The 16,213-nt window shown below is 40.1% G+C and overlaps 1 protein-coding gene across 3 annotated transcripts in view; it reads left to right on the forward strand.

Annotated features, from left to right (window-relative positions):
- PLXDC2 (plexin domain containing 2) overlaps positions 1–16,213 on the forward strand; it is a 402,203-nt gene that overhangs the window by 237,824 nt on the left and 148,166 nt on the right. For all 3 annotated transcript variants that reach the window (XM_074946054.1, XM_074946055.1, XM_074946056.1), the window contains exon 4: positions 2,418–2,487. In XM_074946054.1, the coding sequence (XP_074802155.1) occupies positions 2,418–2,487 (70 nt within the window). The remainder of the gene's footprint in view (positions 1–2,417; positions 2,488–16,213) is intronic.

The following is a 16,213-nucleotide window of genomic DNA, read 5'->3' on the forward strand; positions in this document are numbered from 1 at the left end:
ATAATGCCCACCTCACGGCCATGCTGGGGTATCATTTCTGTAACAACTGCCTATAGAACACAACGATATCTATAGGACTGACACATCAAGAAATCAGTGTTTCCGACATGGCAATTTGCCTGTAAGTATTTTCTGTATGATTCCTTCTGGGAATGCTAAGAATTATGGTGTCACCTTTCTTCCACCATCACCTCAAAATAACTAATGGACAAAATACCTATTCAGTCTACAAGTAAATAAATGTGTTCTGCAATACTGAAAGATACATATAGCTTCTGAGTTGCCCTATACCATTTCTTACTCCTGTTTTTCAAGGGAAAAGGAACAATGCAGATTAGTCATGAAGTGTGTCAGTTCTAAGTCCTGCACTATCAATGCTTAATGCTATTATTCCGCAGTTCTCATTGGAATCATGAACAGTCAATTAATACAGTCTTCCTTTGTTTCTATTCTATCTTTAAAAATAAAAAGGATTATATTTTCCCATCTACAACTCTTTCTCAACATTTTTATTTATTCTTTTTATTTGTCATTAACATTTTGGCAATAAAATTAAACTCCAGTTGTGATTTGGATGCACAGATTCATTGGTAGGGCATCTAATAACAGATTTGCTGAATCAGGAAGGTACCAGATATTTAGTAAATACACAATTCTCTTTTGTGCACACAAATTCTATCACTTGTGCATGGAAAGAGCTTCTCTCCTGCAGGGCATATCAACCCTACAGCATTATAACTGCAAAAGTTGATATAAGCTTTCCAGCTGGAAAGGTGAACATGTCTTAAATGATGGTTGTCCTTAAAAATACACCTTTAAAAACAGACGTTTATGCCCTGTATTACAGATGATTATTTAAATCCTAATATTGTATTAGACAGATATTACAGTTCCAGGATTTAGGGCCCAATTGTACAAATGAAATCAATGAGAGCTCAATATTTGTTGAATGGGCACAGGATGGGTCTTTTAATAGTACAGCTTTTAATTCAGAGTCCTGCTATATTGCTAAGGGGGCACAGTTGTTTGCCAAAGTGATTCTAAATTGCTGTAAAAGCTATTCTAAATGAGCTGAACAGGAATAAGGGGAGATATAGGTAGAAATAACAATGGTTAATGTTAAGCAAAAAATAAAAAAAATTAAAAACCCTCTACTTTCTGGTCTGGGCAGAAAGAAATAGTCTGGAGGCAAGACTTAGAACAGTGAAGATTAAAAGAAGTATGCTGAAGATGTAGATACTTAATAGGAAATATGGATGGGCTTATAAGAAAGGAAGAAAAAAGTAAGATAATTATAAACCAAAGTGGAGAGAGAAGAAATAAATACTGCTATGCTGGTCACTCACAAGTGACCATATCTATTTAAACAGTAAAATCTGCTGCTGCTTTACTCCTTTTTTATGAGTACATATTTTTCTTACCCAATATTGGGGGTCTCTTATGTTTTACCTGAGTCCCTCAGTATTGTTTTGGTCAGAAAATTTGGCATTTTTAAACTGTGCTGTTGGAAATAATGTATAACAGAAGAAGCACATGGACAATAAATAGAGTATGTACATTAATATACCATGTTTGTCAACACAGAAAACATGTAAGGAAAAAGCTGTTTAAATTAGTTCACATATTGTCAGTAGATGTGCCATCTTGCCTTGAAGTATTCAGTTTATATATAGAGAGAGAGAGTCTACATAGTTCAGTTAGCACAATGAAAATGCGTTTTGCTGTTCCAGATGTAAACAAAAAAAGTAATAACAAATCCCTTCAAAATTCTGGTTTCCATTTAAGAGGAAAGAAAATCTAATTTCAAGTCACTGTAATCTTCAGTGGTTAATTTCATGCCAAATAAGTCATTAAAAATCTCTGATGGCTGGAGAAACTAATCCTTTTGCAAGGGAGCCAAATTCAATCCAAAGGTAGTATACAAATTAAAAACAAGACAGAAGTAGGCTTAGAAAAATACATTTGAAGGATATTTTAAATACAGACCATTGCCTGCAATTGATGGAGTGGACAAATATTAGGGTATGTTGTAATATTCAGGTACTATTATAGCCATGAAATAATGAAGGTTGTCATACTAAGAAAAAAGGCAGAAATAACCTTGCTTAGTGGAAACCCTTCCCAAACATGATGATTACCCATACCGAATAGAATCATCCATTTAGTGGGGCTATATTTTTTTTTAATTAGTAGTGTAGATCCTATGTTTCCATGTGCTGTGCTTTCAGGCCTTTAGCTCGTACACTTTTTTTTCCCTCCAATTTAACCACTGGGGATTCCAAATGAGGGATGGCAAGGCTGCTTTAAAAATGGCAGGAATAAATGGGTTAATCACATTTTGAAGTGGAGGGCTCTTCATTTTTCTCTTCCTATTCTTCACATTATTGATTTTTCTTTTTTGGTGTTGTTCCTTGCAGAGAGTGAATCTGTCCTTCGATTTTCCATTTTATGGCCATTTCCTACGTGAAATTACTGTGGCAACTGGGGGTAAGTGGCTTTCTACCCATTCACTTTAAGGAATCTGACAAGAGTTTCCTGCAGCTGTTTAAAAATGCCTTTTCTTCAGATGTCAAGAGATAAAGTGTAGTATTTATTTGGGAAATATTCCTTTCCACAGAAAGCACATAATAAAATAATTGTCATGTTGGAAAAACCTCCAGCTGCTCAAGTGAAACTGATCTAAAAGTGTTTTCAGTAGAAAAACAAATAGTGTGAATAATTTCCTGTTTAAGTATTTCCCCATTCTCCTTTTGTTTTTACTTCCTTTTGTGATCAGAGCTGTAATGCTGGTTATGGAAATTGGTCAGAAGCCACAAAGGAGGGGAAACGTAAGCAGGGGAGAAACAAAATGATTTTTTTTCAATTCCAGATTTTTTTTGTTTTGCTGACCTCTGGAAAAAGTAGAGACGGGCCTAAACTACATCCCCTATTCTGAGACCCATCCCCCAGTTCTGGGGAAGATTTTATACAGATCCAAACTTTGTGGCTTGGGCTTATCTGTATAATGGGCCTGACTCAAAACTTTGGGAAAACTTGGATTTGGATCTGAACATCATAGCATAGGCCCATTTCTGTTAACAGATTTACAATTTCTGAGGCAGTGTATCCAACTAGAGGGTTCAATGCAGATAGAGGAAAGTGTGTTAGGGAAGCTACTAGTGAGATGAGAGAGTGGCACAGCTCAGCGGAGAACTGGGCTCACTGTTTGTGGAGGTTAGTGGTGGGCAGTTGTGACATTGACCAGGGTATAATCTGGACTGTTGAATAGCTGTGTCCCCTCAATTCTCCAGCCTTTTACCCTGTTTTGCTGTAAGAAGCACTCCTGTTCTGGTTACATAGCCTCTAGCATGCAAAATCACTCCCAGCTGAATTATGAGAGTGCTCTGGCCAGTCACTCCTGAATTATATCACAGGGTGACACCAGGATACTTCCAGTCCCAGACTCTCCTCCAGAAATGTGTATCGTACTGCCCGCCCCTTCCTTCTGGACACTACAAATTCATAGAAAGTCCGTCATTTCAATAATTGAAAATGAAGTGCAGGGACTGTGTTATCTCAAATGGAGGTTCCCAAACGCGTCAATCCAAACACACTGGTTTAGATAAAACAATCCTATTAACTACAGAAAGATAAATTTTAAGTGATTACAAGTATTGAGGCATAAAAGTCTGAATTGGCTACAAAAAATAAAAGGTAAAACACAAATTAATATCTTAACAAGCTAAGTGAATTTAAAGCAAAAAGGTCTCTCTTACCACATGTTCAAGCAGTCTTACTGGCTGAATCTTTCAGACAGGATCCCTCCCCAGTCCAATGGTGCTTCCTTTGCCTTTAAAGTGTTGATGCTGTGAGTAGAGATGAAGAAAGAGATGAATTGGGGCTTCTCTTCTGATTTTTTTATAGTTGTCTTTTCCCTTTGAAGATCATCTCCACTTGGGGTTCAGGAGACACGAGGTCTTGGGGATGGGAATCTTCATCTGCTTTTTTTTTTTTTTTTGCCAATATATAAATTTCTCACTCACATCCTTCTTCCTGCCAAAGAAAGGCTGCTTAACCAAATCATAGTCCATTTGATTTTATTCACTTGGCTGAGGTATTGGCTAACCTTCTGTCTCTGGGGAACTGGTTGTTTCCCCAGACTTGGATCATACCTTATACAGTAGAATGTTAGAACTTTACATACAATGTCACCATGCATATTTACGAGGACAATAATGTTCAGCAGATTATGAGTTTTCAAATTATACCTGTGTGACACTTTGTACCCCAAAGCAGCACCATGGCACCCCTATATTTACAATGGTTATATGATTATGATATGTTTTGTAAAAAGAATGCCTTGTAAAGTATCATTTTAAAAAGCCTTAATCTGTTGAACATTAATATCCTGTTGAATTGTATGTGTTATCATTGTATGTGGAGTTATGAAGTTTTGTTATGTGTAGGTTCCTGAAATATGTTATGAAGTTGGAAACACCCAGGCCCATTAAGGGGAATACACACTCACAGGCACTACCCCAGGTACTGTACACATTGGAGACCTCTCAGAGAGAGCATGTAGACAATGGAGGCTGCTTGACTCACAACATAGCAAAAGATCTTTCCAGCAAGCTGGAGGAACCTATAAAGGAGGGGAAGTGACATCATCATTTGTCCTCACTCCCCTCACATCTCAACACCTGGAAAGACATCTGGAGAACAAAGACTTTGAGCAGGGGAGGTGGTCCCAGGCTAGAAAGAAGAATCCTAACTTGTGTGTTAAGGAACTATACCATCAGGCTAAGACACTGCTTGATTTGAATTCTGTCTAGTTTATAAAACTCAGATTGTGATTTTACTTTTAATTCCTAGGTAACCATTTTTAATCTGTACGCTTATTACTTATAATCACCTTCTGTAGTTAATAAATCTGTTTTATATTGTAGCTAAAACAGTGGGTTTTGCTTGAAGTGCATGGGAAATCTGCTCAGGAACAAGAGCTGGTGCATGTCCTCTCCACATTGAGGGAGGGGTGGACTGGATAATAAATTTACGCTGGTCAGACTTCTGACCAGGGCAAGATGGTACAGCTCTGGGGTCCCAGGCTGGGGAGATGTGGGGAATTGGCTCTCAATTGTTGGTTCATGAGTGGCCAGGAGAAGCATTCATGTAATTCAGCTGGGTGTGTCCCTGCCTGTGGATGTCTGTGTGAGTGCAGGACCTGGAGAGGTTTGCATCTTGTCAAAGCATCACAATGTGAGAGGGAGCCCAAGTTGGTAAGACAGAGGACTCAGCTGTTCCCCAGTTCCAGGTTGAACCCTGGGGAACCTATCACAACCTCACAAGGCATATTTTGTACAAAATTTATCACAGTCTTGTAAAAAGGGTGAACATAGAGGTACAGACTGTCACAGCAGTGTGGTAGTTGCTTGTTACCAAGAGTACCAGTTTTCCAAGTCAGTAGCTGCTGACTGCCCCATTTCCATTGTGCAGATAAAGGCTTGGTACCTTGGATGAGACATACTTAGTCTCCCTCCAGATGCAACAGAATTCTTATGCGTACTGGTTGAGCTTGTAGAAAGGGCTGTGTGTTCAGGTTCAGGTTTTGATTCACCATGTAGTCTCAGAGTATGGGGAATTTTTTTCCTTTACCATATACGAACTGTGTGTATGCTCAGGACCCAATCCTGTGAATAGTTTTGCACAGTAATCTGCCTTGCAGTGTAATGTAACTGTGACCTCATCCTTCCTCTAGGAATACATAACACATTGCACACTTAACGTATGTACATATGTCAACTTTGAATACTTGCTATGGTTGTAATCAACGTGTGGGAGATGAATCTCTCCTTTGAAGAGGGGTTCTTTCTCTGTGGGAGAAAGCTCCTTGAAAAGAGGGAGAACTCTTTAACTGTCATTGGAAATGTGCTGTGTGTCCCAGAACTGGGTATTTCCTTGTTTTTAAGGGTTTGCATTGCTTAACCGGTCTTAATCCCTTTTCAACATAGTTGTTTTATGGAGTTTTCTATTTCCTGTATAGTGCTGTCATTGAGTTTGTTGAGTGAGATTTTTCACTTAGTATTTCAATGAGCTCTGGTCATTGTTGCTGGAAAGTTGTATACTAACATGGTCTTTAAATTGAAAAAATTGTAAAGGGGGAGGAAGGGACTAAAACAAGCAGATTCATTGGCACATTAAATCCTTATGATGGTGAAATTTTGTGGGTGCCCTGTCTACCCAACAGCTTTTCACCTATTTCACCCATAGGAAAATCACTGCTTCAGAGTTGGCTATTGAAGACACTGCGTAGATGTAGACCTTCTTTCAGTTTCATCTGTTAAACTAAAATTAGTTGCTGCTTCTGAGTAGTCTTGATGAGAAGTTATTGTGTTTGGCTCAACAAAGAACTGGGAATGAAATGATTGGGTTGGGGATTTAATGTGTCATTATGCATTTCAACAAGGTTACTGAATTTATGACTAGGAGGTAAAACTGTTTCAAGTGTTTTTAGCATAATTCATCATGTACAGCTCTTAAAGAGGTCTACATCTGTCACATGTGATTCCCGTATATGTTAACGGTGATATTTATTTATTTATTAATGCTTTCTGAATACCACTGGAGGGCTTCAGGTCTTTAATAATAGAAGGTATCATCATAAGTTGCTCAGTGTCAGTTGACTGTGAAACTTCCTAGAAACTTATGGAACTTATGGCCAACAGATTTTTTTATTCCTTTGCTCAGGTTTTTGATATTTTCATGCTAAACCTACCTGAACTGTGACCTGTCCTGTGCATAGGCAGGAGGGAGCTAAGCACAAGGAGCCTCTCTTCCTCTGCTCACCAATGCCAACTAGCAGATCTAGCTGGCTGAGCAGCAGGGTGCACACTCCCTGTGGAGCTCTGGGAGGAATTGTGCCAGGAGACCCAATCCTTCCCAAAGCTGTCCCGGGGTTTGGTGGCTTCAAATCCTCCTCAACGCAGTGTCTTTTTATTTATTTATTTTTTAATTAATTTTCCATGCTAATGGCACTAATAGCTCTTCACTATTTTCTCTTTGTATGTGGCAAGCTTTTTCGTAGATATTTCATAGATATTTAGGTCAGAAGGGACCATTATGATCATCTAGTCTGACCTCCTGCACAACGCAGGCCACAGAATTTCACCCACCACTCCTGCAAAAAACCTCTCACCTACCTCTGAGCTATTGAAGTCCTCAAATCGTGGTTTAAAGACTTCAAGGAGCAGAGAATCCTCCAGCAAGTGACCCGTGCCCCATGCTACAGAGGAAGGTGAAAAACCTCCAGGCCTCTTCCAATCTGCCCTGGAGGAAAATTCCTTCCCGACCCCAAATATGGCGATCAGCTAAACCCTAAGCATATGGGCAAGATTCATCAGCCAGCTTTGTTATTCATTGCTCTATGTTTTCAAGCGGAGACCTGTGTCACCTAGTGTAAGTTCCTTAGCAGGCTCTTTTCCTATTCCCACATCTGACCAACAACAGAGCATTTCTCTTCAATAATATCCATTGCTGTGTCTTTAGCGTAGTTATGCAGGGTGGCAGGAAGTACAGCCTCTGGTAATTCATATGTTAGCCCCCAAGTCTTATGTCGATTACTAGGCTCTAATGAGGTTTTGGAGTTTGTGTCACTACCCTTAGGGTCATAAAGTTTGTTTCCAGTCTTTCCATGGAACAAAAAGATACTGCTATAAAAATGTATTCTGCAAAGGAAGGATTTTACTAAAGTCAGTGTGTGGCTTGAAGACCATGGGAAGGTCACCTGTTTCCAGTTTTAACACAGCTACTTGGTAATAACGAAAGGTTGTGCATGTGAAGTGAAAATGATGTTTGATCATGAAACCGTCTTCAGAACCATAAAGGAACAGTTAAGATCATTAAAGAGTAGTTTATTAGTGAGAAAATGTACCCAATTAGATATGGACCTACTTTTATATTTTAATTATGGAGTTTGTCAAGATATGATTAATCTTTTTTTTAAAAAAAAATTCTGAGTTAAAAAAAAAACCGTCTTTTTTCCATGGAACCCATAATTAGACTGTGGATCTCATAGCCACAAGATGTTGTTGGGACCAAAAACTTAGCAGGGTTCAAAGAGGAATGGGACATCTATAAGACTTAACAAGAATTTCCAGAATTATAAAAGTAAAGACTTGAGGATCTGAAGATGTTTTGGAAGGGATACCAACTCTCATGCTTCCAGGTTTAAGACACTCTGTAATTATTAGCATTGAGAAGATTTTCCTGAGAAGCAAACTATCCCTCCTCTCCACACTGCAGCTTATTGCACTCTCTTCTCAAGCATCTGGTACTGGCCACTATCAGAGACAGGATAGTGAACTAAATGGACCACAAAGATCTTATCCAGTATAACAATCTATATATATATATATATACACATACATACAAAATATTTTTAAAGCATTTTCATTTTTTAAATTACAAGAATATGCACAAACATTTTTTTCTCTTTCATTAACACCCATTGATCTAAGACTGTGGTTCTCAACCAGGAGTACACGTACCCCTAGGGGTGTGCAGAGGTCTTCTAGGGGGTACATCAACTCTTCTAGATATTTGCCTAGTTTTACAACAGGCTACATAAAAACCACTAGCGCAGTCAGCACATACTAAAATTTCATACAGACAATGACTTGTTTATACTGCTCTATGCACTATACACTGAAATGTAAGTGCAATATTTATTTTCCAACCCATTTATTTTATAACTGTATGGTAAAAATGAGAAAGTAAGCAATTTTTCAGTAATAGCGTACTGTGACACTTTTGCCTTTTTATGTCTGATTTTGTAAGCAAGTAGTTTTTAAGTGAGGTGAAACTTGTAGTACGCAAGACAAATCAGACCCCTGAAATGGGTGCAGTAGTCTGGAAAGGTTGAGAACCACTGATCTGAGAGGTTTCAGAGTAACAGCCATGTTAGTCTGTATTCGCAAAAAAGTGGCACCTTAGAGACTAACCAATTTATTTGAGCATAAGCTTTTGTGAGCTACAGCTCACTTCATCGGATGCATAAAGTGGAAAGTACAGTGTATGCATCCGATGAAGTGAGCTGTAGCTCACGAAAGCTTATGCTCAAATAAATTGGTTAGTCTCTAAGGTGCCACAAGTACTCCTTTTCTTTTTGATCTGAGAGAGTGGCACTGTACTTATAAAGTGATATCTGATCAATACAAAGATATACAATGGACTATACTATGTTGAAATAATTTATTGTAAGTCCTCATTTCCTTTTGAACTGTTCTGAGTTCCGTATTACTCTTGCTGATACTTGCTCAGTTATGGGTTTACTCTGATCAAGCTGAATCTTATAGGCCATGCCATGAACACTGGTTTTTAGCCAGAGTTAGCAATCATAATAGAGCTTTTTTTTACCCATTTTTGAAGTTTTAACATCAGTAATGCCAGCAGTACACAACTATGGGATTTTAGGAACAAGAACTTTAACCGTGTCCTTCATTGTGGTCTTGGAAAAATTAATCTGAATACTTATACCAGCATCATTTCTTCCATCAAGCATGCCCTTTAATTTCATGTGGAAATGGTACCCAAGAATGCTGGGGTTTTGGCACTCACACATAGAAAAATTGCATGTAGGGCCTAAATGTGGAATACATTATTACTGTGATGGGTTCAGTCACAGAGACCCCCTTGGGACTGTCACCTGACGTGCTGGAATTACCTCTGTGCCCGTTTTCCACTGCGAGCTTGGGACTCCAAATCCTGCCTTGTTGAGCCAGACACGCTAGTCTGCTGCAACACAGACCCAGGTTTGGTCCATGCCCCCAAAGCTGCAGACTTTAACCAAAAACTGCTCAGCAAGTCACCTGTCTCCAGCACCCAGACGCCCAGTTCCCAATGGGATCCAAACCCCCAATAAATCTGTTTTATTCTGTATAAAGCTTATACAGGGTAAATTCGTAAATTGTCCGCTCTCTATAAAACTGATAGAGCACAGCTGTTTGTTCCCCCAGATATTAATATTAAGTATAAAAAGTAGGATTTATGTGGTTTCAAATAATAACAGAAAGAACAAAGTAAGTTACCAAGCAAAATAAAATAAAACACGCAAGTCTAAGCCTAATACATTTAAGAAACTGAATACAGGCAAATCTCACCCTCAGAGATGTTCCAATAAGCTTCTTTCACAGACTAGACCCCTCCTTAGTCTGGGCCCAATCTTTTCCCCTGGTACAGTTCTTGTTAGTTCCAGCTCAGGTGGTAACTAGGGGATTTCTCATGACTGGCAGCCTCCTTTGTTCTGTTCCACCCCTTTTATATCTTTGGCACAAGGTGGTAATCCTTTGTCTCTCTCTGCGTTCCCACCCCTCCTTCTAAATGGAGGTGCATCCTATGAGACCCCAAGCCTCCATTCTTTCTGGCCTGACTCACACAAACACAGGAAGGCTTACAAGTAAACAGCCATTTACAGCCAATTGTTCTAGTTAATGGGAGCCATCAAGATCCTAAGCCACCATTAATGTCCCACACTTTGCATAATTACAATAGGACCTCAGAGTAATACTTCATATTTCTAGTTTTAGATACAAGAATGATACATTCATACACACAGGATGAACACACTCAGTAGATTATAAGCTTTGTAATGATACCTTACAAGATACCTTTTGCATAAAGCATATTCCAGAAGCATATTTCCATAAACATATGGAGTGTAACATCACAATTATGTGTTTACAAAGGCTTTAGCAGCATGAGTTTGGGACGGTGTGTTATTCATGAATGGTAAAAGCCCCAAGTTAGTTAGGCAAGTTATCTACTACATGACACCTGTTTGGGTACTTGTTTATTCAGAAAATTCTACCCTTTCTGCATTGCTTTGAAAAATTTTAGAAAATTGATAAGGGAAGCAAATGGACACAAGGAGAAATCTATTGCCAACAGAGTTAAGAATAATAAGAATGAGGGGGGTTTTAAGTATAGTAGAAACAAAAAGAATCATAACAATGGTATCATTCCATTACAAGATAGAAATGGTAAAATTATCAACAATAATGTAGAAAAGGCAGAAGTTCAGTAAAAATGTATGTTCTATATTTGGAGAAAAACATGATGTGCTCATATCACATGATAACTCGCTTTCCATTCCACTGGTATCTCAAGGTGAACGCCTTCCGGATCCAGCACCCTGCCCCTCCTCCCGTGCCCCAACCCCCTCCAACCCTGAGCCCCCTCCCGCACCCAAACTCCCTCCCTCTTAGTTAACCGGAATTTTTTACTTTCTGCAACCCCATTCCCGTAACATGCTGGATAACAAAGCCTTTACTGTACATACAACATTTATCCCACGCTGTGCCATCATGTAGTCAGTATCTGTCACACATTGTAGATAAAAATTTATTCTAAGAATGCATTTGAGAATTTTTAAAAACTTTATTTTGACAGTTTTATTCATAGCCACCATTTGTAAAGCCAGATGCCATAGTTACCAAGCTCCCAATTGTGTAGTGCTCAGAGGAAACCTAAAGCACCTCTAAAAACAAGTACTCCTATCCTAAAATAGTATGTCTGTATGTAAAAATGTCACAGTTTTGGGCCATCCAGGGCTAGAATTCAATGCTGAATCTTACCGGGAATCTAGAGCTTTCCCCTTTCCAATGGTCTAAAGCTTTCTTTTCAAGACCAGCAGGGCCAGATGGTGTATTTTAAAACTGTTAAATTTTGTATCATGAAAACTGTAACCGACCAGGACTAAATTTTATCACTAGTTTATTGTAGGAGGCTGGCAACAGAGAAAATGTGGTGGGGTTTTGTGCTAAACAGGGTTCTGTGGGGCTTTAGGGGTGGTACTGGAAACACACCGGAGAGGAGACCTGGCTGTTTTCTGTGCCACTATCACCCATCGCCTAGGTTTCTGCATGGAAATCTGGGAGGTAGTTAATACAGTTACGTGCTGTACTAATGATTGTTCCATGGACACATGCCTGATGGGAGAACAGGGGCTTCCTTGCCTGTACATTCTGGTGATCATAGAGTTGGAAAGTCCAGGAAGATTTCCTCTTCCCCTTTGGGGGAACCTTTAGCAGGAAACTACACAAGGGGAACCTCAGATTATTTCCTTCCTTTCTCTTTTCCTACTATGTAAATCTACAAAGCTCTGTAGAATGAATATAATGGGCTGAACAAACAAATACCCAAGCAGGTGTCACGTATTAAAAAAAAAATGCAAAAATCATCCTCAGCATAGATAGTCCAAAACTAAAACTAGACTCTTGGCACTGTTATGACTAGAAGTACTCATGGATAAACCTAAGATTTTGTCACAAATATCTGTAGTCAAATCAGGGACAGGTCACAGGGAATAATGAAAAATTCACAGAAGCCCGTGACCTATTCCTGACTTCTACTAAAAATATCCGTGACAAAATAGGGAGCCTGGGCATCTGAGGGTGGGCTGGAAGCTCCAGGGGCCCCCACCGCTCATAGGGGCTCAGAGCTCCAGGACCCCTCGCCGCTGGAGGCTCTGAGCAGAGGGGGTTGCCCCTGCCATCAAGGCAGCCAGGAGTTGTGGGTGGGGGGTGGGGGGTACCCCACAACTTCCTGCCTCCAAGGACATCAGGGGACCCTGGTGCTGGCTGAAATCACAGAGGTTTTTGGAAGTCACAGACTATTCTTGGACTAGCCTGGTTCTCTCCTTAAAGCAAGTGATCCTTCCGCTGGGAACCCTCTTATTTCCCCTTGCTTTCCATCACTGAACTCTTACATCTCTTTCTGCTCCCACTCTTGCGTCTTATCCGTACAGACTGGATCAGGAGCTCCTAAAGGTCGGGACCATGTCTGACTTTTTCTATCAAGATCTATATATATCTACATCATTATGGCTTTGATTCACCAAAGCACTTAAACACTTGCTGGATTTTAAACATGTGGGCAGTTACACTGAGGTGTCCAGCAAGATTGATGACTCGGGGCACCTAAGTCTGGGGTTTAAGTGCCAAAGTATCTTTGTGGATCCCACCCCATATAACTAGCCAGTAGAACTGCTTACTTAAAGTCAAGCAAGTGCTGTTCCAGTGCTGGAGTGCTTTTTGGATAATTAAAATGGGATGGCCTACAACTGGCTTACATCATTCTAAGTGGTAGGTGTGACAAAGTTCCTCCTCTACCTTGGTGGGTCCTGCGCTTATTGGCAGATTTGCTTGCCTCAGAGATTAACGGCAGCCCTCAGTTTGGCCACTTTTGTGGCTCAAATCTGCCATTCACTCAGATACCCTCATTACTGGCCAGCATGGGGGAAAAGAGAAGAACAACACCTGCAGTCTCTGCTGATCCACCATGTAGGTCGGGGAACAGCCCTGAGACCTCCCCTCTGGTGGAACCCACAGTCCAGGTCAACTCCTCCTGTGTCTGATCAGGAGTTGGGAGGTTTGGGGGGAACCCAGGCCCACCCTCTACTCCAGGTTCCAGCCCAGGGCCCTGTGGATTGCAGCTGTCTAGAGTGCCTCCTGTAATAGCTGCGTGACATCTACAACTCCCTAGCCTACTTCCCCATGGCCTCCTCCCAACACCTTCTTTATCCTCACTACAGGACCTTCCTCCTGGTGTCTGATAACACTTGTACTCCTCAGTCCTCCAGCAGCACATCCTCTCACTCCCAGCTCCTTATGTGCCCCCCTACTAACTGATGGGAGGTCCTTTTTAAACCAGGTGCCCTGATTAGCCTGCTTGCCATAATTGATTCTAGAAAGTTCTTAATTGGCTCCAGGTGTCTGGATTAGCTTGCCTGTCTTAATTGGTTCTAGCAGGTTCCTGATTGCTCTAGGGCAGCCCCTGCTCTGGTCACTCAGGGAACAGAAAACTATTCATCCAGTGGCCAGTATATTTGCCTTCTACCAGACTCCTGTACCCCACTGGTGTGGATCTGTCACATAGGTTATACTCATACCTCCAGGGACTGGCTGTATGTACTCTGACTCATCCCTAATTCCTCATTATGTATGTAGAGTTTAATACTTGAACAGACATTGTGCATTCTGGTTTTTAGTTTAGCAGCACTGTAAAAAAATCACTAATTCTTGAATTCTTTCATACTGTACTTTAACTGTACATTAAATACCCTTAAGTCCAGTGTTGTGAGCTACTAGTGTTTGGAGGTGCTGCTTTCTAAATCTTATACATAGTGTGGTGTTTGTACAGTGAGCTGTAAGGTTATTTATGAGTTCAGGAGTAAGCTTTAACTCTGTTCTGCCTTCACGGTGAGTGACTGTGAAATTTACTGTGGACATCCAGTCTCACATGCAGTTTTATCATTTTTTGTTTTTTCTGTATGCTGCTACCACGATATTTGAGACTCAGTTCTCAACAGAATAATTGTACTTCACAATCCCTGATCGAAAAGTCATTTACTAGGGGCGGGAAATCATTTCCAAACCTAACAAACCAGACAACTGAAAACTGATGAGAAAAGTGGATAGTATGTTTAATGTTTAATTAAAAAAGGAAGTTCCTGATAATGAATAGAAAAACAAGCCTTCCCTTCCCCCCGGTAATATTGCATTTCACAATAACGATTCCTTACTGCAGAAAGCAATGACCTAATAAAACCTGTTCAGACCCTTCAACTTTCTAATATCTACAGAAACTATAAGATGTATTTTAAAATCAATGTTTGCACCCTACTGCTCTGTTTCATAAAATAAAATCAGTCTGACTGGCAATGGGTCAAACAGATTTAGAAAAATTCACATAACCTCTTGAGACAGAGTGCAGGGAGTGAACAGGTGAGCCTGCACTCTGATCACTTAGATCAGTGATACTCAGTCCTCAGTGATTCAGGAGCCAAATTAGTGTTTAATATTACCCAAAAGAGCCACAGTAGTGTGAATTCATTGTTTCATATACTCTCTAGATAGATAGATAGATAGATATTCTCACAGCAAAATGACTGACCAAGTATTATTATTTTATAAACTACAGTTAATAAACTACAACATAGTAAAAGCATCTTGATTGGTTAATAACTTAGGCTGGTTAATTAAATCACACAGTGTTTTAATACCATATGCTGCAAAGAGCCGCAGGAGATACTTGTGGTTCGGGAGCCTCAGTCTGAGTATCACTGACTTAGATGCTAAATAGTTCACCAGAGGAAGCTTATTGGAGTAATTAGCTAATCAAGCTGGCAGGCTGTGTGGGATAAAGATTCAATTAGCCCATCAGCTAAAAGTACAAATCTGATAAAGAGGCACAGGAAGGAAGTTGGAGGGGAAGAACAGGACTAGCTGAGCCCAATTACACAGAGGCCTCAGAAAAGGGAGACCTCTGTTCCCCTCAGGTCCTGAGGAGAGGGCCAGTAGCTCTGTAGATATGGTAAATAGACTGTGGCATGGGGACTGTAGTAGTAATGGGTGGAGAGAACTTGAAATAAAAAGTCACTGAGTGCACACCTCACGGAATCAGTGCAGTTTCTGTGGGGAAGAAGACTGGAGCAGAGCCGTGCCCTGTTATACCTCTGAACATAGGGGATTCAGGAAGGCTGGGGAAAATATTGAAAATCCAGCTAATCATTATTAATAATATAATATTTAACATTCAAGTTGTGGTAATGTCTAATGGTCATAACTAGGTTTGGCCCCATTGTGCTAGGTGCTGTACAAACTGTCCCTGCTCCAAAGAGTGTATTCCCAGTAACTCTTAAGTAAGAATTCTTCAACATACTGAATTCTTAAGGACCCTGACTTGAAAGAAAACTGCAATGAATTATAAAATGGCTTCCGCTCACTTATTCTAATGTGAGTCATGATGAAGAGCTTTCTCCAGCTTCCATGTAAACAAGTGGCTAAACTCATGTTGACTCCAGTGAGAGCATGGATTAGGCCCCAAATCATTATTTCTTTAAAAGGTGCTATTAATAAAAAGTTTTAATATAAAATAATGAATCTTGAAGCAGCTAGTATAGCTGCGTATCTTGTCATCACCTATATGAGGGGAACTGAGTGCTGTATCTCTCTGAGATGTTTTCAGTTCCTTGTGTGTATCAATGTCAAATTTATAATTTTTACCCCCAAAAAACTATGGCAATCTTCTTCTGTTACTTGTGTTTCTGGCTACACCTCTGAGCTTCCTGACTTGGCTTGTCATCAGGCTTTCCTTGTAGGAATTACTGTTAAAATGACAGCCCACAGATATTGGGTCTTGATCGTGCTTCCAATAAAGCCAGTTGCAAAACTCTCATTGA

This window comes from Natator depressus, chromosome 2, assembly GCF_965152275.1.
Source record: "Natator depressus isolate rNatDep1 chromosome 2, rNatDep2.hap1, whole genome shotgun sequence".
Taxonomy (NCBI): Eukaryota; Metazoa; Chordata; order Testudines; family Cheloniidae; genus Natator; species Natator depressus.